Source organism: Nuphar pumila, chromosome 10, assembly GCF_984573655.1.
Source record: "Nuphar pumila chromosome 10, dmNupPumi1.hap1.1, whole genome shotgun sequence".
In the NCBI taxonomy this organism is placed as follows: domain Eukaryota; kingdom Viridiplantae; phylum Streptophyta; class Magnoliopsida; order Nymphaeales; family Nymphaeaceae; genus Nuphar; species Nuphar pumila.
The window spans coordinates 115,773,629-115,797,318 of NC_143258.1; the positions used below are offsets into that span (position 1 = coordinate 115,773,629).

Below are 23,690 nucleotides of genomic sequence, written 5' to 3' on the forward strand. Positions count from 1 at the left end.
GGTGATTATCATATCATTTACATAGAAGAGAAGAATAATGATACTCGCATTAGAAATCTTAACAAACAAGGTGTCAGTTAAGCATGATTGAAATCCGATATTAAACATAACATGACTAAACCTATCATACGGAACTTTTGGTGCTTGTTTAAGATCATAAAGAGCCTTATTCAAACGAAGAACTTTTCCCTTAGGAATGATTATACTAAGTGGAGCTTCCATAAAAACCTTTTCAACTAGGTTTCCATTAATAATTTTTTTTTTTACATTCATTTGACATATGAGCCATTTTCTAATAGGGGCTAAGGCTACTAAGGTCTTAACAATGGTCATCCTATCAACTGAAGCAAATGTTTCTTCATAATCTATGCCATATTCTTGGGAATATCCCTTGTCTACCAATCTGACTTTGTACCTTTCGAGAGTCCCATCACTCTTGGTTTTCACTTTATATACCCACTTACAACCTATGAGTTTCTTTCCATGTGGGATGTCTTGAATAGTCTAGGTTTGGGTTTCTTCTAAGGTTTCTAGCTCTAACCTCAATGCTTCTACCCACTCAGAGTATTCTTTGGCTTGAGCATAGGTTGAGGGTTCTATATATGAATGAATTAAGGCAATATAGGTTTTGTACTTGGGTGAAAAAGAATTGTAGGATACAAAATTTTCAGGTGGTTTTGAAATTCTGGATGACCTTTTAGATTGGAGTTCAGACTGGGTTTTAGTTCCAGAATATCTATCTAATGCACATGGGGGGGGGTAGGATCCTTTCACCTAGAATATTGAATACAGTTTTTGTATTCACCAAATCATCTCTAATCTCATGATCTTCATCAAGATCACATTCATAATCACAATTATCATCAAACTTTGGAATTAAATCCAACAAAAATGAATACTCTGTTGTTTCCTTAGATTTTTCAAAATAAAAAAAACTTTCCTTTTTTAGGAAAAATATATCTTTTGAAACATCATATGTTGGGCTGCCAAGAGACATCATATTAAAAAAATGAGTGTAGCTGAGATGCGTATGCTTAGATGGATGTGTGGAAATACAATAAAAGATAAGTTTCGAAACGAGGAGATACGTAAGAAGGTAGGCGTTGCACCCATTGAAAATAAGATGAGAGAGAATCGTTTATGGTGGTTTGTACATATTCGGCGAAGGCCTAATGATGCTCCAGTTAGAAGGATGGAGAAATGGGAAAATATATTAGTTAAAAGAGGTCGGGGTAGGCCTAAGAAGACTTGGATGAAGATGATAGGAAAAGATATGAATGCTTTGAACCTCACCGAGGACATGGCATTGGATAGAAATGATTGGAGGAGAAGGATTCATGTGGAAGACCCAGAATGATTTTCTTTTTTGGTTCATATCGCCGACCCCAATTGTTTTGGGATGAAGGCGTAGTTGTTGTTGTATATCTTTTGAAACATAAAGTTTTGTATTTTTAAAATCAAAACACCTATAGCTTTTTTTGGTTATTTGCATAACTTAAAAAGACACAAGGTATAGCACGAGGCAACAATTTATTATTATTGTTATTGAAAACAAAATATTTGCATCCAAAGACTCTTAATCTAGCATATTCAGGAGTTATTTTAAAAAGTGTTTCAACTGGTGACACATTTTGTTGAAGAGATAAACAACAGTTAAAGCAGTCTCAACCCAAAAATCCTTTGGTACTTGGTTTGTTATAAGCAAAGTTTTGGTTTCTATAATGTGTCTATGTTTTCTTTCGACCAAATCATTTTGTTAGGGTATGTGAGGACAAGATCTTTGGTGTGTGACGCCATGTAAATTTAGATAATTTCTATGTCACATAGGTGCGGGTGTGGGTATGGGTGCGGATGCGGCGATGCGACACTTTAAAAAAACTTGGGTGCGGAGGTGCGGGGAGCATATATATATATATTTTAACGGTTTTAAGTTAACATTACGTGTATGTGTTTGCATTTATTTATTTATATATATAATATAAATAAAAATGAACTTGATTAGGGTTAACTGAATCTACTTTTGGATAGAAATGGACCTAAGTGTGGTTGACTTCACCTAACATAAAGGAAGCTGTGTCCATGTGTTGCACCCGCCTGGGTGCAGGTGCGACATGGGTGCGGTGCCCTGTTAGAAGAGTCCGTGTTACATAGGATAATTTGAATTCTTTTGTTAAAAATTCTCCCCCTGAATGAGTTCGAAAGATAGAAATATCCTTTTCAAATTTATTTATCACTAAATTATGAAATATTTAAAAATGTAAGAAAACTTCATATTTATGTCTAAGGAAATAAAACCAAGTATGCTTAGAAAAATCATCAACGAAAATTACATAGTAGGCATATCCACACTGTGATACAATTGGTGTCGGGCCCCATACATTTGAATGTATTAATTGAAGAGGTTTCGAAGCAAAAAAAATTATTTCTTGAAATGGTAATGTGATGACCCCAACTCATACCCGTTGAAAAGTGATTTTTTTTAAACAATTGCGAAAACCAAACCCAGATATATATATATATATATATATATATAGAAAAGAAGAAGAAAAGGAAAAAATAAAGAAAGCCAAAATATCCCTAGTGGACATGGATATTTACCTAGATACAAAAAGACTAAATTGCCCCTAGTGGGCATTACCAAAGACAAAAGTAAAAACTATATTTAAATATACATATGCATGTGAAATGTGTATATATATATGATAACTTATATATTTTAACACACCCAACATCCATAAGAGGAGGAGACATTGCATTCATGGTTAGATATTTGAGAAACATATAAAAAAATTTAAATTTAATTTAGGAACATATCTAACTTTTGGAATAGCAAACTTTTTTGAGTTTTGAAAAGAACTTTCGAAATTCCCTATTCCTTTAATATCGAGAGATGTATCGTGAGAAATTTTAAAACACAACAAAAGTTATTTTTAAAATAGAAAATCTGCTCTGATGTTCGGACCCGTCATAGGTTAAAAATAAAACCACAATAATCATTTCAAAAATATTTCATTCCATTGAATGAATATTAGAGTTTATACAAGCCAAAAACAAAAAAACTTAGAGATAGTTCAAATCATCTTAATCTATGCCAAAATTTTAGTTGAGTCGTATACTGTAGCATTTGTCATCTCATTTCTATGAACCTAAAAAATTTTAAACAAAAATAAGTGAGACAACTTAATGTCAAATTATGTACTAGTAGACCTTTATCAAGTCTCTAGCATATATAAAATCACATAAAAATATGTCACACCTCTCATATATGATGTTTCACAATATATATAAGACACATCTCCTTTACGTGTTTTTCTACAATCATAATTAAACTATGCTTATAATAACAATCTTTTTAACTAAACTAAATATAAATACTTGCAATTAATTGAATGATCCTAAGGAATTGCTTGCATCTCAGAATCGCTTATGATTTATGTATATAACCAAAATAATTTAATCTAAATAATCAATAAAGAATTATTTACACAATCAATTTAAGCAATTAATTAAACAAATAATTATGTATCTACATGCCTATCCTATATGCATGAATCATATTATTATCTTTCAAATTAAATTGTTTTTGCATTAAATGTCATGCTAGCAAACATGAAACAAAATTTAGTGATCACCCTGATTCAACACCCGAGGCACCACTATCTTGGTACATTGTGATAGTTCGTAGCTCCAAGGGGTGTTCACTCACATTTCACCTTACATTTTACCCCTCGGAAAATGATAAAACAACTCCAGTTGATGAGGATGCTCTTTTGAGGAGAGGTTGCAGTGCTTCCACTAAATGAGCCAGAGACATGCTTCCGATGGTTGAATCTTGAAAGGTAGTGTTGATGTCATTCAACTCTTGTGAAGGACTAACTGAAGCAACCTTCTTCTCGTAAGTCCTTAGTTTGGGGCATTAAAGCTTGATATATCCTGGTTGATGACAATAATGACAAATAACCTTTCTTTTATCATTGCCATTTTCTTGTCTTCCGTAGTGGGGTGGCTTGTAGATACGTATGTAATTTTCTAGTGTAGAAATGACTAGGACCGAGTCTTCTTCGCTTTTGGTACTACGTTTTTTAAGCGTATTCTATTTCATACTCAACTCTTCAATAATGTCAACTATAGAGGGGAGTTTTCCCCTATGAAGGAGAGACGACTTGGTTGATTCAAATTCGGGTCTTAAGCTATTAATAAATTGATAGAAATGCTCCGCATCGATTTGCTTTTGGCGAAACTTAATATCTTCGAGACAATGCTACTTAAGCTCTAGAAGTGCCAACTCTTCCCATAATTCAGACAAGTCATTTTTGTATTCCTTAGTGCTTTTGTCCCCTTGTGTCATGACTCAAACTTTATCTTGTAAATTGCACACATACGAAACATATTTAAGGGAATACATATTTTTAAGGTATTTTCAAGCCTTATTAGTGTGCTCAAATTTTGCAAGGCTAGAATATTTTTTAATATCTACACTATTGATAAGCCAAGACATAATTTTGACATGTCCCGTTCTCCACTCTTTCCACTTTTTCTTGTACCTTAGTCTTCTTTCCATCGAAAAGAGACTTCTTTCTCATTCTCCACTTTAGTAAGGATTAGTTTTGGCTCCGGGTTGGATCCATCTATTAATCCCTACAACCCTTTTCCCTATATGCGATGCTTCATAATAGAAGCCCACGTAACATAATTAGTGTCATTAAGTTTGATGGGCATTATGGTGACATTATCTTTGTCATCCATTTTTACAAGGGATAAGAAAGATAGAAAGAAGAAGAGAAAGAGAGGAAAATAAATAGAGAGTAGGAAAGAAACGAAACAAGAGCATTCTACTATAAATTTAGAGAAGATGCACCACCAAGCAAGCACCAAAAGGATCACACGAACACTTGAGAGAAAATCTTCAAATGCATGACCACTATCACGATCATGGATGCTTGGCTTTGAATCACCAACGAGCTTTGTCACCAAGCTCTGATACCATGTAAGAAGAGGTGAAACATCGTTAACCACAAGCAAAGTGTCCACCAACAAGTCCAAAGTGCACAAGCACAAAATGCCACTAAGGGCACAATCACAAATGATACCAAGGGCATATACAAAGAACAATAAAAAAATAATATTTTATTAGAACACAAGATGCAAGAAGCATTACATTGACAGAGGGGTTTCACCCTTATTTATACACACCATGGAGTCCCAAATAGAGATGTCGAAGCTAGTCCAACGACTCTTTGTAGCGGTTGGACTAGCTCCCACAACTATTCAAACTAGTCAACATTGTGTTGACTAGTTCAAAATGAACTTCGACTAGTTCAAAATGAACTAGACAAAAAGAAAAGAATAAAAATAAAAGAAAAAACATTTATAATAAATAAATAAACATATGTATATAGTATATATACATACATTATATGTATAGATATATATACAATTTAACACTATGAGACTTGTAAGAAGCTTAACATAAACATTAGAGGGAATACCATGCGACTATAACCGTACAATGTACTTGCTTTGTCCTATGATGTGACATTTAAATCTATATAATCCATTATGCATTATAAAACTACAAAAGTTACACTTTACTATACCTTTCAAAGGTGTAACGTCCCAAAATTTCAAACTTTCGAACCTTTCAGAAAATAGGCAAGAAAATCTCTTTCCTTTCAGAGTTTGTTTATGTAATCAACAGAAGATAATCCTTTTGTTGAATTTAGAAAGGCAAGTTGACAACTTTGGACTCGTTAGGTAAAAGAACCAAAACTCACTACATATGATACTTGCAAAACACTTGGAAAAACCACTTTCATTTGAAGAAGTTCCCAAATAGTACAAAATTCGGATATCCAAAAGAAAATCCGCGACAAAACCCAAAAACGTTCAAGACGCGAGCTAAGAGCAGGAAAAGAAAATCTTGAAGTCATCTTGTCATTGCGCCATCGCCCGTAGTGTACCTAATCATCACCTGTACCCATAGAATGAGTTAGTTTCGCGAAAAACTAGTAGGTGCACAAGAGAGACTGTAAGAAACTGAATTAAGAGCATTTAATTCAGCATGCTAAGCAGTTTAAAGCAGATCAACAATTAAACAAGTAAGCAGTTCAAAGCAGGCAAGCAATTCAAAGCAAGTAAGCAGTTCAAAGCAAGTAAGCAGTGCAACTGTCAAACACAACATGACGATTCATTTGATCGTAAGCTGTGAACTACCACAGAACTAGCAAGTCTTATGACCCATCAACCCGTGTGAACAGACTTATGTTTCGATATTATTGGCCTGCAGGTAAGTGCAGACAAATCGTAGAAACAACTGAGACTAGTTCAGACTTCTGTTATTCTATGTATTTTCAATAACCCGAATTGCTAGTTGAGTCTGATCTTAAGGGGACGGATTTACCCGAGAGAGGATTCCCTAAAGGCAGGTACTTGGCAACGAATGCATCCAACTTCTGCAGAAGTCCATGAGATCTACCACCTAGGATAATGTTTGGTAGTCTCTTCTTCTAACTCCAATGATTGGGGAGGCCGGATCTTTGCTCATAGAGTGGTTATTAACAACCTGTCCATTGGAGTGTGTACCGCTCTGTCCTCTCCCTTGACAGACTACAAGAAGCGAATGAGTGTGTCAGGGGTAAATTGATTGACGACTCATTCTATATGCTCTGGTCTTTTGACCAAATGAGCATCTTACCTGAGAAGGCAATTCCATTTTTATGTGTTTACAACATTGTGCATTTAGCACTGTTTGAGATCACACGACCGTCTCATCCGATCATTGCAGTACTAGCGTGTAGTGCACGACTACAAGTATGAAAGGAATATAGTTCCTCAATAGCAGCTTCAACAAAAGTGTTTCACAAAGATATAATGTTTCTCAAACTTTACTTTTGACATTATTTATCTTTTGAATCAACCAACAACTTGTGCCAACATTTGGCATGCGATTTTCTAGAATCTCATAAGCTATCGTGGTATCTACATGCATCACATGACTCGATACTGGCCTCGATGAACGGGATACGGGTTTCTCAACAAAACCCCTGCTAAGAAGTTCGCTCAAGCCCCAATTCGAGCTTACCCGAGATATGTCGAATAGACGAACAGAACCAACCGATCACATCCTTCCAAATACTTCGATTTGGGCAGTCTTTGATGCTTTTGCGCAGCTCCCTAAATTCTCAAGTCTACTTTGCAGGACTGCTCACTCGAAAAGCCAGGATCCCTACTAGGGATCCCTCTCCTTAGACGAGGATGTATCGTTAAGCTCCCGACTCAACTCTTGTCGCAAGAGGGAGAGTGGTAAATGCCTCTTGCATCCTTCACGAGGATGCCTTTTATAGAACATGCAATGAGCGAAAACTTGAGCGTCATCTGTAATGACAAGACAATAATGAAACATTTACTAAAGCAGGAGCCTGGGTGCAAAGCGTGACGACAAAGTAAATACATGACAGAAAGTAAATGACAAGGATTGCGAAACTGTGTCCTTGAGTTAAATGCGTACTCGTATAAATATATATATATATATATATATGCATATATATTTATTTAATTGCCCTTTCTAGTTAATTGAACTTAATTCAATTGTCCAAGTCCTTCGTGCAAGCTTCTCCTACCTTGGGGAGTTGCGAGATTCCTGGCGTCTGCGAGTGTAAGCGATGGATGGCTCGGGTCGCGAGGCGCGAGCAGGATTCATCGTGCAAGTTGCAAAAGCAAAACGTCAACATGATATCTCAATCAGAAAGGTAGAGACGACAAGGGCATTGCCACTGTCCTGACGTGAAAGAAGCAGAGGCAGGGGCATCGTGCCCCTGCGAACCTGCTGAGCGCGAAAGAAGCAAGGGCAGGGGCTTGCGGCCCCTGTTGACCTGCTTTTAACAAACAACAAGGAGCCAGGGGGCTGCACCCCTGCTTGTCGACGGTTCAGGCAGAGGCAGGGGTTGCGCCCCTGCCTTTCGAAAGATCGGACAGAGGCAGGAGCTGTGCCCCTGCCTTCCGAAAATGAGAGTAGGCAGGGGTTGTGCTCCTGCCTGACAAGGTGGAAGAGAGGCAGGGGTAAAGCCCCTGCCTAACAAAAACAAGGGAGGTAGGGGGCTTCACCTCTGCCTGCCGAAGGAGCAAGGAGGCAGGGGTGAGGCCCCTGCCCGTCGATCAAAAAGGGGGAGGCAGGGGGCTTCACCCCTGCCTGTCGAAATTAGTGGAGGCAGGGGCGACACCCCTGCCTACTAGAAGGAGAAGGCGCAGGGAGGGGGCTCAACCTCTGCCTCGCCAAACTGAGGGTGCAGGGAAGGGGCTCAGCCCCTCCCTTGTATATAGGGGGTACAGGGAGGGGGCTCCGCCCCTTCCCTGTTGCTGAAAGGTGCAGGGAGGGTCGCAGCCCCTCCACTGAACAATGAGGGTGTAGGGAGGGGGATCGACCCCTCCCCTGCCAAAAAAAGGGAGCAGGGAGGGGCTCGACCCCCTCCCTTGCCGTAAAAGGGTGCAGGGAGGGGGCTGGGAGGGGAGGGGGTCGAGCCCCTCCCTCGCAAAACACATCACAGGGAGGGGGCTCTGCCCCTCCCCTGCGATTTATGGCAGCAAGAAGGGGGCTTTGCCCCTCCCTTGCGATTAAGGGAGGCATGGAGGTGGCTCAGCCCCTCCTTGCACAAACAGAGAAGTGAGGGAGAGAGAGACAGAAGGAAAAGGAGAAGAAGAAGAGAAAAAGTGTGCGTATCTGGAGGTCGCCGACGTGCGTGTCGCTGGAGGTCGTTGCTCGGCAAAAGCAAGGAGAGTGGGAGAGGCGGTCAGGGGGGGAGAGTGTACAAAGAGAAACGAGAGAGCGAGAGGGGAAAGGGGGTTTCTATTTGAAACCCCTCCCCTGCCTCGCTGTCTTTAGAAGGCACGAGGGAGGCAGTGGCCTCAGGGTGGGTCCGGATCCGACCCGAATCCAAGTTTTTTTTTGGGTTTTACAAAAGGTATCCTTATATCTGTAAGAAAGTGAAAAATAAACTACAATAAATGTCTCTCAACAAGTTCTCACAAATACACCATGAGAAACACAAAGGTTCACAAAGAGAACTTAAGAATACACACTACCCGAAACGGGTATAAAAATGAAAAATAAACAATTTTATTGATTTGAGATAAAAACCCAAAACAAGAGTAAGTATTTACAAGGGGAATAGCCCCATATTTATAGAGAGGTAGAGAGAAGCCTTAAGAGAGCTGTTGGACTCTCCAACGGCTCTAATAGAGCTGTTGGGGAGTCCAACAACTCTTTTTGGATTTACCTTTTTGACTTGGTCAAAAAGGTACCTTTTTGACTAGTCAAAAAGGTAAAGGCCAAATCAGTCCAATGATGGACTGGTTTGGCTAATTCTAGTTGTATTTTAACTAGAATTAATTAAACGAAAAATCCTAACCAGAAAGGAGATAAAACATTACATGTCTATGAGATTACATATGAGATATTATATGAGATTACATATTTTAACAATATCCACTAGTTTGCAATATTTCCATGCTGGATCATGTGAACCACAACCTCCACTGTTCGTTGGCCTTTAGGGTCCGATTTTGATATTTAAAAATACAAAAATAGGTGATTTAAGATGAGAAGAGGAAAACAACTAAAATCAACAACACATTTAGGACTAAAAAAAAGCTAAATGCAAAAAAAAAAGGAAATAAATTAAAACATCAAAAAAATGAACTTACCCTTGGTTTTGATGTTTGAAACCCTCTTCCAACTTTCAATGTCACACAAATCAAACACCTAGGGTTTGATTTTGAATGTTAGAAGAAAAAATGTGTGTAGGATGAAAATGAGTGGATTTAGGGTAAATCACACCACTATTTATTGGTTTTGAGGGTTAGAAGCCAAAAAATGAGTATGTAGGGTGAAAATGAGGGGTTTTAGGGTAAAAGAGGGGCTTTGGGGTTCAGTTTTGTTGGTTAAAGTCCAAAAAATGATTGGGTATGATGGAAATGGGTGAGATTTGAGGCAAACCACACTTTTAAGGTTCAGATCTAGTAAAAGCCCCAATTTTTAGGGTGAATTTGATCTCAAAATAAGGTGGGTAGGCTTAGACAAGGGGTGTGGGGAGGGAGAGCATGAAAAATGGGGTCAAAATGACCCTTGGGGGCTAAAAAATGGCCCCCATAAGTGACCAGTCACCACTTTCCCGATGCCGCAAAAGTAAAAGAAAAAGCAGGCTCGACTTGTACAATACGAGGTGTATCGTATCATACGGTACAGTACGATACACCCTTGTATTGTACGATACATATCGTACCGGTACAATTTTGGTACTGAATACGATTTGCTACTTAAATCGTATCGGTTCCCCCACCGTCACTACGATATATTGTATCGTATCTTATGATATGATACGATACGATACTGACTACACTGTGTATTTGTTTATTTCTATGTATACATGCATGCACACACACATATGTATGTATATTTGTATGTAGACGAGCATGTATAAGAGTTGTTGCTGATCTTTAGTTCAAAAGTTGGTGTAAGATTGTTCAGTAAGGTACAATCACTTTTTATTTAAAGTTTGTGTATTTACATTTATTTCCTTAGAATTAGAGTAATAATTGTCCAGTCTCTAGTTGATGCATTTGAGTTCATATTCTTGTTATTGTGTTCTCTGTGCAGTTTTACTGCCGCAAGGATAAGGAATACAATGACCTGGCAACCATTTTTTTCAATACTCAGGTTGTTATGCTACCGAATTTGTAACATGGTGTCTACCCCCTTTTTGTCTAAAGGCAATTATTGAGAATTTTACAAGGTTCTGTTGGTCTTTATTCTTTTATTTATTATGTTCCTTGCAGGATGATGCTATTCGCAACCTATTCAGTGCAAAAACGTTTCATGAGTACAGTGCTAAAAGCCTTGTTACTTTTCTGGTATTGTTTCTACTCTACTTTTGGTATCAGTTAAAAAGAGTTCCTTTTTATGATTACCTCACCTTCTCTTAGTCTCTGGGAAAGAGACAACTTCCTTAATAGGATGATCTTCTTCTCATGCTGGAACCCAAATTTTTGGGGAGTTTTATTGAATACTTGTTGACTGCTTCGTAATTTGTTGGTGGGACAATTAGTTTCAAGTTTTTATGTCTTTAATATGATTTTAGTGCAAAGGTTTCAAATGATAGGTGCTAGAAGAACAAAATATTTAGAAGAATTGCAGAACTTATGTTTGTTTTTGCTATTTGTTTTGTGCTGTTGAAACCTTTCTTCATTGCACCTTTTAACTGGAATCAAGAATGCATTCTATAAAATGTTAATGACACCGGTTTCTTTATCTGGGACTTTGCTTTTTATGATGGAAAGCTTATTATTTTTATAGGATTTTGCTTTTTCATCTGGCAGGCTTGATGAGTCGGTCCTGTCCAGAGGAGCTGTTTTCAGCAGCATATGACATTTCCGGATCCTACATATTGGTTTTCTTATTGCATGCCAATATTTCTATTGGATGGAAAAGCAGAACTGAAAAAGAACAGCTGAAAGTTTTCTTTCAATTCTCTGCATTTCTGTTGGTGGGAATCTGGTTCCCAGCCTAGTTAAACTGTTTGTTAATATTCATCACTGTACTCGTGCATGTATACCGTGTATGTGAATTGACATATGCATGATAATAAAATTAATAAATTCTTTTAGGCAAAAAGGCAACTGATAAAGTTGTGGTGTCTATCTTGGGCCTATTAGTTTGGCATGATAGGCATATTGGGCCTAGCCACCTAGGTATTTGTTAGGCATAAGTTCTGGACAGGAGCGCACGTACAGAAACCCATGCAGATACATATGGAAATATATGCAGTATCATCATTTCCTACTATGATAGGAAACTTTTGACAGGAAGTGTAGATACCTGCACGAGCCCATAGACATTGTGCAATAATCTTTTCTTTGGTTTGTCTAACCTCTCTCAATTTTTTTTCACAGGTTATGTTTTACTCTCTTGCCGTGATAACCTTTGGGACTGCTGTGCCGGCTGGTCAATTTGTTCCTGGTATAATGATTGGGTCAACATATGGACGCCTTGTTGGCATTTTTGTCGTCAACTTCTATAAGAAGCTAAATGTTGAAGAGGGAACGTATGTTTTTTCCTTACATAGATCACTGCTAAGGCTTTTGTTGTTTTGGATGAATGCCCCTGCATTCGTGGGAAGTTGAAGTTTTTGTAGTATAAATATTGCATGATTTATACCTATGATAAGAATCTCTCTAAAACCAGTTTGATCCTTCCATATGGGGGTTGCAGTGGTCCTTGAAGTTATGCCAAAGGTTGCGAGCCTTGCTAGGTTCCATAGAAGATATTGGTCAGATACTACATGTTGATTCAAAATTTAGCCCTTAATACAGAAAGCTGTTGGTATGGTTCTGGGATGTGGTCATTCCTTTGTGTGCTTGTCATATCACAAATTTTCTGTCAAATAAGTACATTTTCAGTAACTTTTTAATGGATAATGATAAGCTATGTAATAAATATAGGTGATATTTTGAATTTATTGCAATTTTATTGTACAATAAATATACGAGCCAAAAAATACAAGATAGAATTATAGACCATGATATTTTCATTATATCCTCAAACTTAATTTATTATTTAAAATTACGATAATTTGATTAAGTCATGTTAAAAACTTATAGGCAATTGCACGGCATAAAAAACACATCTTAAAGGGAAAAAACATCACATCCACACCCTTATTTTTAAAGGGTAAAAACATCATATATACAAACTTTACTTTTGAAAGGACTCTTAATTTAGCCTTGGTAAAAGGGTGGGAGTGGCCTTTTTGTAGAGAATTGTTGCTCTCCAGTGGGCCCGGAGTGAGTCTGGGTTTGAACCTAGGTGTGGGTTAGGTTGGATAGGTCAAACAAGGACTGGTTTTAGACTGGTTCTGTTTAGGAGACCGACCACTTTTCGTAGAAAATTCAGTACGCCCAAACGGGTACACTAAAAATCATGAGACTTGGTGGAGGTCTTCTAGAGAGGTCGAGGAAGACTTTGTCCAAAGGGCAGGGTCAAAATTGTTTTGAGATAGGAAAACTAGTCTAGGGAACAGGGGGTCGGAATAGGGACATGGCTCAAAACAGGTTCTGTTTGGGACAAACAGGTTTCAGAGAAAAAATCATTTCTCTTAAATGGAACGGGAGAAAATCCAAAGATTGGTGGGGACACTAGGAACAGGTTGAAGAAGTTTTTGACAAAAAATCAGAGCCTAACACATTCTGGTTGGAGAGAAATGAACTCAGAATAAGGAGAGATGAAACAAGGGACATGACTGGGTTTTGGGCCTAGCAGGTTTCAGTAGAAAATCTATTTCTCTCTATTGGGGTTTGGTAAAATCATGATTTTTTAGGGGTAGTCTTAGAATAGGAATCTCAACCCTTAATGAGTTCGGGGAAGGGAGATATGAGGTCTGCAAGTTGGGTCTATATCTGCAGTTAACAACAGAGCAGAATCTAGGCTAGGTGCAGGGTTTAACGGTTTAGAGAGTGGGCTATAGTAGGTTTAGGCTTAGGGCAAGGCTGGACTAACTCACTAGGGTTGTGCTAAAAGAGAAGCACACTTGGGCATGGGTTGGAACGCTGCAGGCCAACAGAGATGCCGAGGAGGGTGTCAGTCTGCTGGTTGCTTGAATGCACCACACGTACTAAGGACTTGGCTGCAACCTAGTCCCAACGAGTGGGTCAACCTACTAGAGGTCAGGGTGACTCTTGGCAAAGAAGCCTTAGCAGACGTGGACCTAGGGGCCAAGGGAAAAGGTGAAGAAGGCCTAGGGGTCAAGGGGAAAGCTGAAGAAGGAGAGAGAGAGTGGGACACGCCCAAGGAGGGAGAGAAAGAGAGAGTTTACAACTCAATTCAAATATTTTTCATGATGCAAATAACAAAGCGCTTGGCCTTTATGTAGTCCATGATTTACACATTTTGCAAGATCAAATTAAAGGGAAAATACGAAAAACAAGAACTCATTAACTAAACTAGCTAACACCTAACTTAGCAAGAAATCTATTCTAAGTAAAACCTAACTAAGGATAAATAACACCTAAAGGACCTTCATAAACTCCATCTTACATCCATCTAGGAGTTTTTAATATGGTTGGGGCGTCCTCCAAGGTGGACCCACAAATTTTGATTAATACCAAGAATGCCCCTATTGGTGGATCGGGTTTGGGCGGCTGGATCTCAACATGGTGAATCTGATCCACTTGGGTACGCTTCATGAATAGGACTTAAATTGGGCGGTTTTGGACCTTGGAGCGGCTTGGTTGAGCTTGGGTGACCTTGGTTTTGGATATGAGTTTGGATACCAGAGAATTTGGATACGGTTCCAAAATGGGAACGCATAAGAATGAAGGGTTCTCCCCTCTTCTCCCATTGATACAGGATTAACCATCAGGGAATAAGAACAATGAGTACATGGGAATTCCTTACAAAATACAACAAAAATTAAATTTTTTAAGAGAATAATATTATAACAAAAAACAATAACTAAGAATGCTATGGGATATTCAAATATTTTGCCTATTTACACCATATAAATATACTGATATTTTTCCAAGAAAACCTATTTTTTTAGAATCTCATGAGAGTTTTCCTTGTTAAAGAAAACCCCAAAACACATGATCTGTGACATGGATGATAAGTTGAAGGCGTGAGTAGCATGGTGCATTGCTGGTGAACTACAAGATCAAACCAGATCATAGAACAAGACCTGATCAATTTTCATTTTTAATTATAATCAAGGCCAAATGCAAGATAAAGTTAATTGATTTTCACAATCCTGACTTGTTTCATGTAGGGTATATTTGAACCACTGTTATATGTACTTTAGGTCTGAAGCTTGATCTTTGTATCACATGGGCCTACACTATGCCTTTATCACTGGTTAAACATGCAGCTTGAGCTTTCCTATGTGCACTTTATGGCTGGTTGATGTGTCCTTGTTAAGCATCGAATCTTCCTTTTCCCTTACCATGGAGAATCTACCTTTTATTTACCAGATATTTGCTATTGCATGTAGGAAATCTTATTGTATGTTGGTCGTTTTGGTAGTGCCCAATGAAGTTTGTCTAATTATCAGGTATGCACTGCTTGGAGCTGCTTCATTTCTTGGGGGATCCATGCGTATGACAGTATCCCTTTGTGTCATAATGGTCGAGATCACAAATAATTTGAAACTTCTACCTCTTATCATGCTTGTTCTGCTTATTTCAAAGGTAGGCTGCTTGATTGTTGAATTCTTTAGTGGTCTAGATCAGAAGTGATTTCATGTTTTTGTTATGACAGGCTGTCGGTGATGCATTCAATGAAGGTCTGTATGAAGAACAAGCACGCTTAAGGGGTATCCCCCTACTTGAATCCAGGCCAAAATATTACATGCGTAAGATGACTGCAAAAGAGGCATGCTCGAATCAAAAGGTTTATAGGATCAATTCATTCTCATAATTGAAGATTGGGATTTCCTTATTTCCAATATGTAAATAATCCAGATAATATGTTTTTGACTTTTATAGGTTGCCTCTCTTCCACGTGTTGTTAAAGTTGCAGATGTAGTGTCTATCTTGAGAAGCAACAAGCATAATGGTTTTCCTGTGAGTACTCACCTGTTTGTGAGATGAGATGCTCTCTTTCTCTTGATGTCTCAAATGTTTATTAGTGGTCTCTTATATTGACCTGTGTAATCTAGGTGGTAGATTATTCCCGTAGTGGTGAAACTATTGTCATTGGGCTCATACTAAGAAGGTAGAACTTCCAAGCTTGATATTCCCGCTGCATCTCCATGGTTGCCTTTATCACGCCAAAGTTCATTGTTTCTTTTTGTTTTGCCCCTATAATAAACCTATAGATGTTGTATATGGTTTACAAAGCTCACATTATAAGATAGACTTGATGAAACTGTTTGCTTGCTTTGCAGTCATCTATTGGTGCTTCTACAATCTAAGTTAGACTTTCAGCACAGCCCTTTGCCTTGTGATACAAGAGGGTCTTCACCATTCAGGTGATGTACATATGCACTTTGCCATCTTTTGATTCAATTGTAAGTTCTTTGATGGTATTTATTTTTTATATAGGCACACCTCCAGTGAATTTGTGAAACCTGTCTCTAGTAAAGGAATATCAATAGATGATATTTATCTTGATCAAGATGACCTGGAAATGTATATAGACCTTGCCTCTTTCTTGAATCCTTCTCCATATATAGTCCCAGAAGATATGTCTTTGGCCAAGGTAAGTACTAATTTTGTTATGTTCTTATAAGTTCTCTCTGAAATTGAGATCATGAACTTGCAATGGATTCTTATGTGATGCATTTCTGTAATATAGGTGTACAATCTTTTCCGCCAACTTGGATTGCGGCATATATTTGTTGTTCCGCGTGCATCCCACGTGATTGGATTAATTACTAGGAAGGACCTTTTGACTGAGGTATGCACTGAATTACTTTCATGGAATGACTAATAACTCGACATGGACTTGTTAGGTCAATGCCTATCCAGGACTCTGCAATTAACTTTGCAATAAAGTGGCTTGGTTATGACAGTCACACACCCCAGCTGTTTACCAGGTCAGCCAAGTTTCTCTGAGTCCCAGTCAAGTCCCTTGAGGCCCAACTGTGATGTTCCTGGCCTTCATTGAGTTTAGAATGTAAAATTTGACTATATTGTCTTAATTTGAAATCCATATTACCTAAAAGGATTCTCAAGTTCTTCAACCTTGAAGTAAGTTTTCAATTTCTAGCTGAGTTTAGTTTGAGTTGCCTGACTCTTCATCTGTTCTGATGAATCTTCCAAAAAGATGTTCTGAACAGCTTCAAGGAAAGGGAGCATGGTAGTACCCCCAATCTTATGTTTTTTCTAATTTCCATTTCCCCAATATCAATAAATTCCTGCATAAGGGCCCTAGGAAATGGTTGGAGGTTAAAATCCTTAGTTCATTTGAGAGGATTAAGCTGCACCATGATGCATAAGCCTCACTACGTTTTACGGATCAAATATCTCATTGTGAGGCATAAGACTCAACCTTTGGCCCAGGCAACTAGTTGTTCCTTTTAAATCATAACTGTGCCTTTGAGATAAGAAGCTTGTGTCCTTGGGCATGAGATGCAAGTGCTGCCTTGAGGCATATCCTTCCACAACTACTTCCAGGGCTTATTGAAGAGTTTGTTAGACTTTAGTAAATAATAAGGCTTGGACTCAGTGGACTTATAGAGCCGAAACACGAGTCATCCAGTCAAACTTTATTTGGAGTAAAGTACTTGCTAAGACACTAAGAGTACATTCTTTTGCTCACATTTCAGAGAAACGAAGATTCACCAACCATGGAGCTCCAGTCTGCTAGTGTAAGGTCTTGATGCAGCCAGACCTGTGTAATTTCTCTTCCATTTGTTTTGACATCTATAATTTTAAAACATGTAATCAAGTGCGTGTATGTACAATAGAAATTAAATTTTTAAATTTTGTTATGAAATGAACTTGGTGAGTGTTATATATATATAGGGTTTATCTAACATTAAACTAATTGTATTTAACATTAGCTACATTCAACCGATTGAAATGAACAATGCACCCTTAAAAGCAATGGCATTTTTGTAAATGCATGGTCACTTTTTTCGATAAAGTATATCTTTTGTTTTGGAGGGAAACAAAAAGTCAAACACCTTTTCCAAAAAGGCAAACAGGTGTACTATACGAATTTGAATTTAAAAAGTGAGTTTTTTTTACCCCAAAAAGTAACCATCTATTTTCAAGAATGCCATTACTTTTGAGGGTATTTTTGTCTTTTCAATTGGTTGAATGCATCTAATGTTAGATACAGCTAGTTTAATGTTAGATAAACCCATATATATATGTGTATAATTATGTGCATTCACCAATTTTCATTGTTCATAATAGATTTTGAATTTTTTGGTGTAATGCTTTGTTGAAAATTTTCTAAATTGATAATACATGAAATTGTAAGGATTCCTTATTTTTTAAAAATATGTAATAAAATACATTCATGCATTATGTGAAATTACAAAAAAGTTCTACTAGTGCTATATCTAAAGTAAATCACTAACATGGATTTTATACTTTTGTTAGACATAGGATGTGGAAAACGATTTGCCATGTCAGCTTTCAAATAGCTGCATAACTGGATTACTGACCTCCCTAAATTTTAGTAAATGATTTACCAAAAGTGAAAAAAGAGGCACCTCTCTTGTACTTTCTTGATTTTTTTGGAAAGTACTACAAATTCTCTCTCTCTGATGAAGCTTAGGTGGTCCGCATATTTAAATCAGTCAAAAGCACATTTTACTGGATCGGTGTTGGTATTAGGTTTGAAATGAATAGAAAGTGGAGGCATTTCTAATATTCAGCCTATTGTATGTGATCTAGTATCACATTAACAAATTCAGATCTGGATTCGATCTGTCATGATAAATCTTGAGTCTTGTTTTCATCACACACACACACAGAGTGAGAACTTTTGTATATCTCATTATTTACCTCTACTTCAAAAAGGTAGCTAAATTAAGTCAAGCCATTCTGATGTGGTATTGCATTCTCCTATCCTCGGGGATTTTAGATCCTATGGCCAGGCAGGCAGGTGTATTTTATTTTGAATCCTCTTGGGAGGACACAGATCTTTCCTCATATATATATATAATGTTGTTGGATATAAAATATATAAATAAAAATATAAACAATACCAAAGTCTACTTTTATTGCATTACCTGGATAAAATGACAATCTTCAAAATGGGAGAGATTTTGAAAATATCATTTTTTTCAGGAATATGTTGGCTTTTGAAAATGTCATGATAACAGATTTTCAAATATTGATGATATTTGTGACATATATGTATAGTCCTAAACGGCTTAAAAAGGCATATGCATTGATAAACACATCAGACTAAAGCATGCTTTAGATGTTTAGAAGTTTCTTTGAGGATGTAATTTTTATAATTATTTAGTAGTAACATGCTTTAGATGATGTATTTTTTCATGTTTAGAGTGTTTTTAGGGCTCATCACACTGAAACTTGATGATGAAAGAATCCAATTTTCTGCTTTAGTTTATTTGATTTAAAGCATGAGTTTTAGTAAATGAACAATGCTAAACACATGTTTGACTTTGGATTAAGCAAAAATATAATTGTAACTTTGTTTGAAGTGTTTAGGATATTTAGGATATACATATGCAATAATATTTGGTCATGTCGGCATGGCCCTCTGAATGAGCTAGAAATCACAGGCTCGGGTCGCGTTGACACAATAGGACCTCGTCCTGGTCCTGTTGTACCCTCTGGATTTTTTGAAGTGGACGGTTCAGAATTGGGACCAGTTGGGAGATCTGGGTTTGCAACAGACGAGTACCTCAATTGGAGTTTGACAGACTCGGGTGGATCGAACCTCAGTTTCTAGGCCGTGGGGCCTGTGGGTTTCATGTATGGAGTTCAGAACCCTGGTTGATACGGTGGGGAAGATGTCAGAGGTTTCTCGTGCTTGCGATTGAGGTGATACGGTGAAGAACTGGGCCAAACGGCTAGCCGAGTAGGTGCGGGTTGGGTTCGATGAAGGGTATAGTTAAGGGTATTGGTCCATAACTGGTAAGACCTAGTCCAGGGATTCTAGAGCTACCTAGGGACGTGTGTACGGGTTTGGTATACGTTCAAGAGGTCTTGGATATCAGGTTGGGCCGTAGGAAGGGCTGGTGAGGTCGAACGGTCAGAACTACATGTTTTCCATAATCTGTAGGATGCAGTTTTGGGCTTTCGATCTGAAAAAATAAGGCTTGGCTAAGGCTTGGATCAGGGTCTAGGGTGCACTTACAGGTCTTTAACATGTTAGGGAGGTGTCCCACACGTTCTGGAGTGCAGACATACGAGTCGTTGAGAATACAAGATCACACAGGTCCAGGCACAAGAAGAGCTCAGGCTCTTCGGGAAGGATGATCGACCAACCTAGGGTGGCTTGGTCCTCACGTGAACCAGAAGGAGATTAGAGAGAGGAGAGAGAGAGACGTCCTAGACGTCTGGGAGAAAGAAAAGATGGAGAGGTTTTGAAGTCCAATTTCATTCCATAATTTTAAGGGGATTTCCAGATTGTAATGAAATGTGATCAACACAAACAAGTGTCTCTTATGGGCAAGAACAACATACACAAATGGAGACCACTTATGGGTCAAGATACAATCACAAACACAATGCCACTTATGGGCATGAGAAATAGCATAAAAAATATAAAGATTTTATTGAGACAATGCTTGAGAACAAGCTTAACATACAAGACGTGTTACACCCGCTATTTATACACAAAAGAAAGCGAAGAAGAGCCATTGGGAAGTGCTTCCAACAACTAGAAATATAGTTGTTCAGAGCACTCCCAATTGCTCTATTTCAAGAGTATTATAAGGACTATAATGCCCTTAATAAAAGAATAAATTACAAAAATAATAAAATATACACAACTAATTACATAATGGAAAATGACTAAAATTGATTGGCAGTATAAACTGCATGTGAGGTATCAGGTCTCGTAATGGTCAAGTATGTGAGGGCCTCTATTATTTGGCAATAAGGAGTATGATCATCTAGAGGTGTGTCGTCATCTATCTTTATTTTTGCATTTATCACTTCAGGGGTGTACACCCTTTTTTTCATCTGTAATTCTAGACCTATCTATAATGTCAGAAGCAAACTTGGATTGAGTTGGAAAATAATCACGAGCAGAATGTGCAACCTCAATCCCTAAAAAAATCTAAGAAAGCCTAAATTAGTCATTTCAAAACTTTGTTTTAAATCATTCTTAATAAAACAAACTCATTGTTTGTCTCCTCCAATGATGATCATGTCGTAGATAAGGAGGATAACAATACTTGCATAAGATTTCTTAATAAATATAGTAATGTCAGTATAACAAGTAAAGCCCAATTTTACCATAGCAGAACTAAAACGATCATACCAGACTTTAGGTGCCTCTTTCAAACCATAAAAGACTTTCCTTCAGTGAAACACCTTTTCAACAAGAACCTCGTATCCAGGTGGTGGGTCCATATAAACTTCTTCTTTCAATTCACCATTAAGGAATGCATTCTTGACATCCATTTGATAAATAGGCCACATCTTGTGAAAGCTGCAACCATAAGAGTTCGAACAAAAGTCATCATAATCTATACCATACTCATAAGAGTAACCCCTGACTACTAATCTAGCCTTATATCTCTCTAAAGTTTCATGACTCTTTGTTTTAATTTTAAACACCCATCTACAACCTATTAACTTTTTTTTATGAGGAAGACTTCTTATGTCCCAACTTTTTTATTTTTCTAAGGCTTGTATTTCATCATTCATATCGCTCATCCATTCAGGACAATTTTTGGCCTGATTGTATAAGGTTCAAAGTAAGAAAAAATCTTAGCTAGACAGGCTTTATATTGATGAGTGATGTTTTTATATGATACAAATCTATTTGGAGGCCTATGCATTTTAGTGAATTTCTTAAGAGTTCTTGGTTCTATGCTGGAATATTGTTCTAAGGCATTTAGATGCCTATCACCAATTCTTCTTCTATATTGGATAATTGAAGGTTTATCATTAATGTCATTAGACTCACTGAATGTTGGATCGAGGTTCATCATTAGCATCATTGTTGTTTAATATATCATCATTACATTTAGGAAGTAACTCAAGAAAAGAGTAATCATTTTTTCTTTAATAGGCACATTTAAATTAAAGAAACTTTTTTGCTCTATAAACTTAACATTCCTTGATATATAGAGTTATTATGTTTTAAGTCATAACATCTAAATCCTTTTTGGGTTTCTCCATAACCAAGAAAAACACATTGAATGACTCTTGGTGAAAGTTTACCATTTTTATGGACAAATCATTTACATCCAAAAGTCCTTAGTCTGAAATGGTTAGGGGTAGTTTTATAAAGTTTCTCAAAGGGAGAAATATTTTGAAGTTTGGTTGAAGGAAGTCTGTTTATGAGGTAAACTGAAGTAAGTGCAACTTCAATGCAAAAGTGTTTTGAAACATGTTTAGATATAAGCCGGGTTCTAGTAGTTTCCACTATATGCATGTGTTTCCTTTCGGCTAAACCATTTTTTGAGGCATGTTTGCACAAGATGTTTGATGTAAAATGTTGTGATTCTCCAAATAAATTTTAAAGTCTTTTGTCATATACTCTCCCTCTGAATAAGAAAAAAATATAAAATATTGGTTTTAAGGAGATTTTTAACAAGATTGTGAAAGGTTTTGAAAGTTTCAAAAGCTTCATATTTGTGCCTAAGAAAGAAAATCCCAGTGAAACGAAGAGTAATCATCCATAAATATCACATAATAAGTAAATTCTCCTTTAGAGGCAACATGACTAGGACCCCAAACATCTGAGTGTATTAATTAAGTAGTTTGAAGGCAACAAAAGTTCTCAATTGGTAAGGAATGACTTTCATTTTTCCAAGAATACAATTAGTATATTGGATTTTTTCATTACAAAATTTTCTCAAATTAAATACATTGGATAATTTAGAAATGCTAGGATGACCTAGTCTTTGATGCCATAGAAAAATATTCAATTTTTATACATTGAAGCAAAAAAAATCTTTGAAAATGTTCAACCAGTTCATGTAGTAGAGATCTCCTTTATGTCCTTCCCCAATCTGCTTGCCAGACTGGAGATCCTGTATTAAACAGTGGTCAGATGTGTACAACCATGTTCGATTATTTGGGAAACTTGAAGAAGATTTATGTTAAGCTTTGGAAAAATTCTGATTTTTGGAATAGAAAATTTTGAAGAGGTTGAAAATTTTCCAATTCCTTTAATTTCAAGAGAGGATCCATTCGCGGTAAAAACATTAGATCTACTTGAGTTAACAATACAATCAAAGAGCATAATACTATTAGGGTCACATGAAATGAGACACCAGACTTTAAGAGCCAAAAAATCTTACCGAGAGGTGAGGAAGACGAAACTGTGGCACCAGTTAAGGAGGATGAGCCTTTTAGGAGAGATTGTAGAGCTTCCGCAAGTTGAGACACGGACATGCCTTTGAAACCGAAGTTAGAGGCTTCCTTGTTTTTTGAGGAGCTTCTAGGGTAGCTACTCTTTTCTCATCCATTTTGAATTCTGGGCAAAAATGTTTGATGTGCCCCGGTTCTATACAATTATGACAAGTAATTTTTCCTTTTTTATCCTTTCTCCCATCATACCTCCTATCATTGCTCATTGACTTCTAAGAATTGTTATTATTCTTGTAGAAGTGAGGAGGCCTATAGGAATAAGTATTGGCACCGGGTCTAGAAACCTCCAATACATTATCCTTAGACTCTCTAAATTCGCTCATGGATTTTAGCTTTGTTTTTTCCATACAAACTTGGGCTAGAATCTCATGTAAAGGAGGAAGCTCCTCTTAATTTTTGTTCTGGTGGATGATAGAAACACAAACATGTTCAGATTCGGGCATAAGCCCTCTCATATATTGAAAAAATTGCTCACCAAAGATTTGTTTTTTCTTATGGTGAGCATCATCAAGGGTATCCCGAATAGGCTCCATTTTAGTCATTTGGTCCCAAAGTCTCTTGAGAGTACCATAGTAGTCTCTAACAATTCTTTCTCCTTGCTTACAATTGTGAATCTTATCTTGCAAGTCCCATTTATTGGCACCATCATGTCGAGTATAGGTTTGATATAA

The 23,690-nt window shown here is 37.3% G+C and overlaps 1 protein-coding gene across 5 annotated transcripts in view; it reads left to right on the plus strand.

The window, feature by feature from the left end:
• Window positions 1-23,690, plus strand: part of LOC149828014 (chloride channel protein CLC-d-like) — a 59,891-nt gene that overhangs the window by 29,491 nt on the left and 6,710 nt on the right. Inside the window, exons 12-22 of one of the 5 annotated variants that reach the window (XM_090019804.1) lie at window positions 10,652-10,711; window positions 10,831-10,905; window positions 11,944-12,095; window positions 15,093-15,228; window positions 15,299-15,430; window positions 15,526-15,603; window positions 15,699-15,754; window positions 15,927-16,010; window positions 16,084-16,240; window positions 16,337-16,438; window positions 17,310-17,378. In XM_090019804.1, coding sequence (XP_089875930.1) covers window positions 10,652-10,711; window positions 10,831-10,905; window positions 11,944-12,095; window positions 15,093-15,228; window positions 15,299-15,430; window positions 15,526-15,603; window positions 15,699-15,754; window positions 15,927-16,010; window positions 16,084-16,240; window positions 16,337-16,438; window positions 17,310-17,363 — 1,086 coding nt within the window. In that variant the 3' untranslated portion in view covers window positions 17,364-17,378. Of the gene's footprint in view, window positions 1-10,651; window positions 10,712-10,830; window positions 10,906-11,943; window positions 12,096-15,032; window positions 15,229-15,298; window positions 15,431-15,525; window positions 15,604-15,698; window positions 15,755-15,926; window positions 16,011-16,083; window positions 16,241-16,336; window positions 16,439-17,309; window positions 17,379-23,690 lie in introns of all 5 variants that reach the window. The other 4 variants (XM_090019801.1, XM_090019800.1, XM_090019802.1 and 1 more) reach the window with 4 other exon arrangements.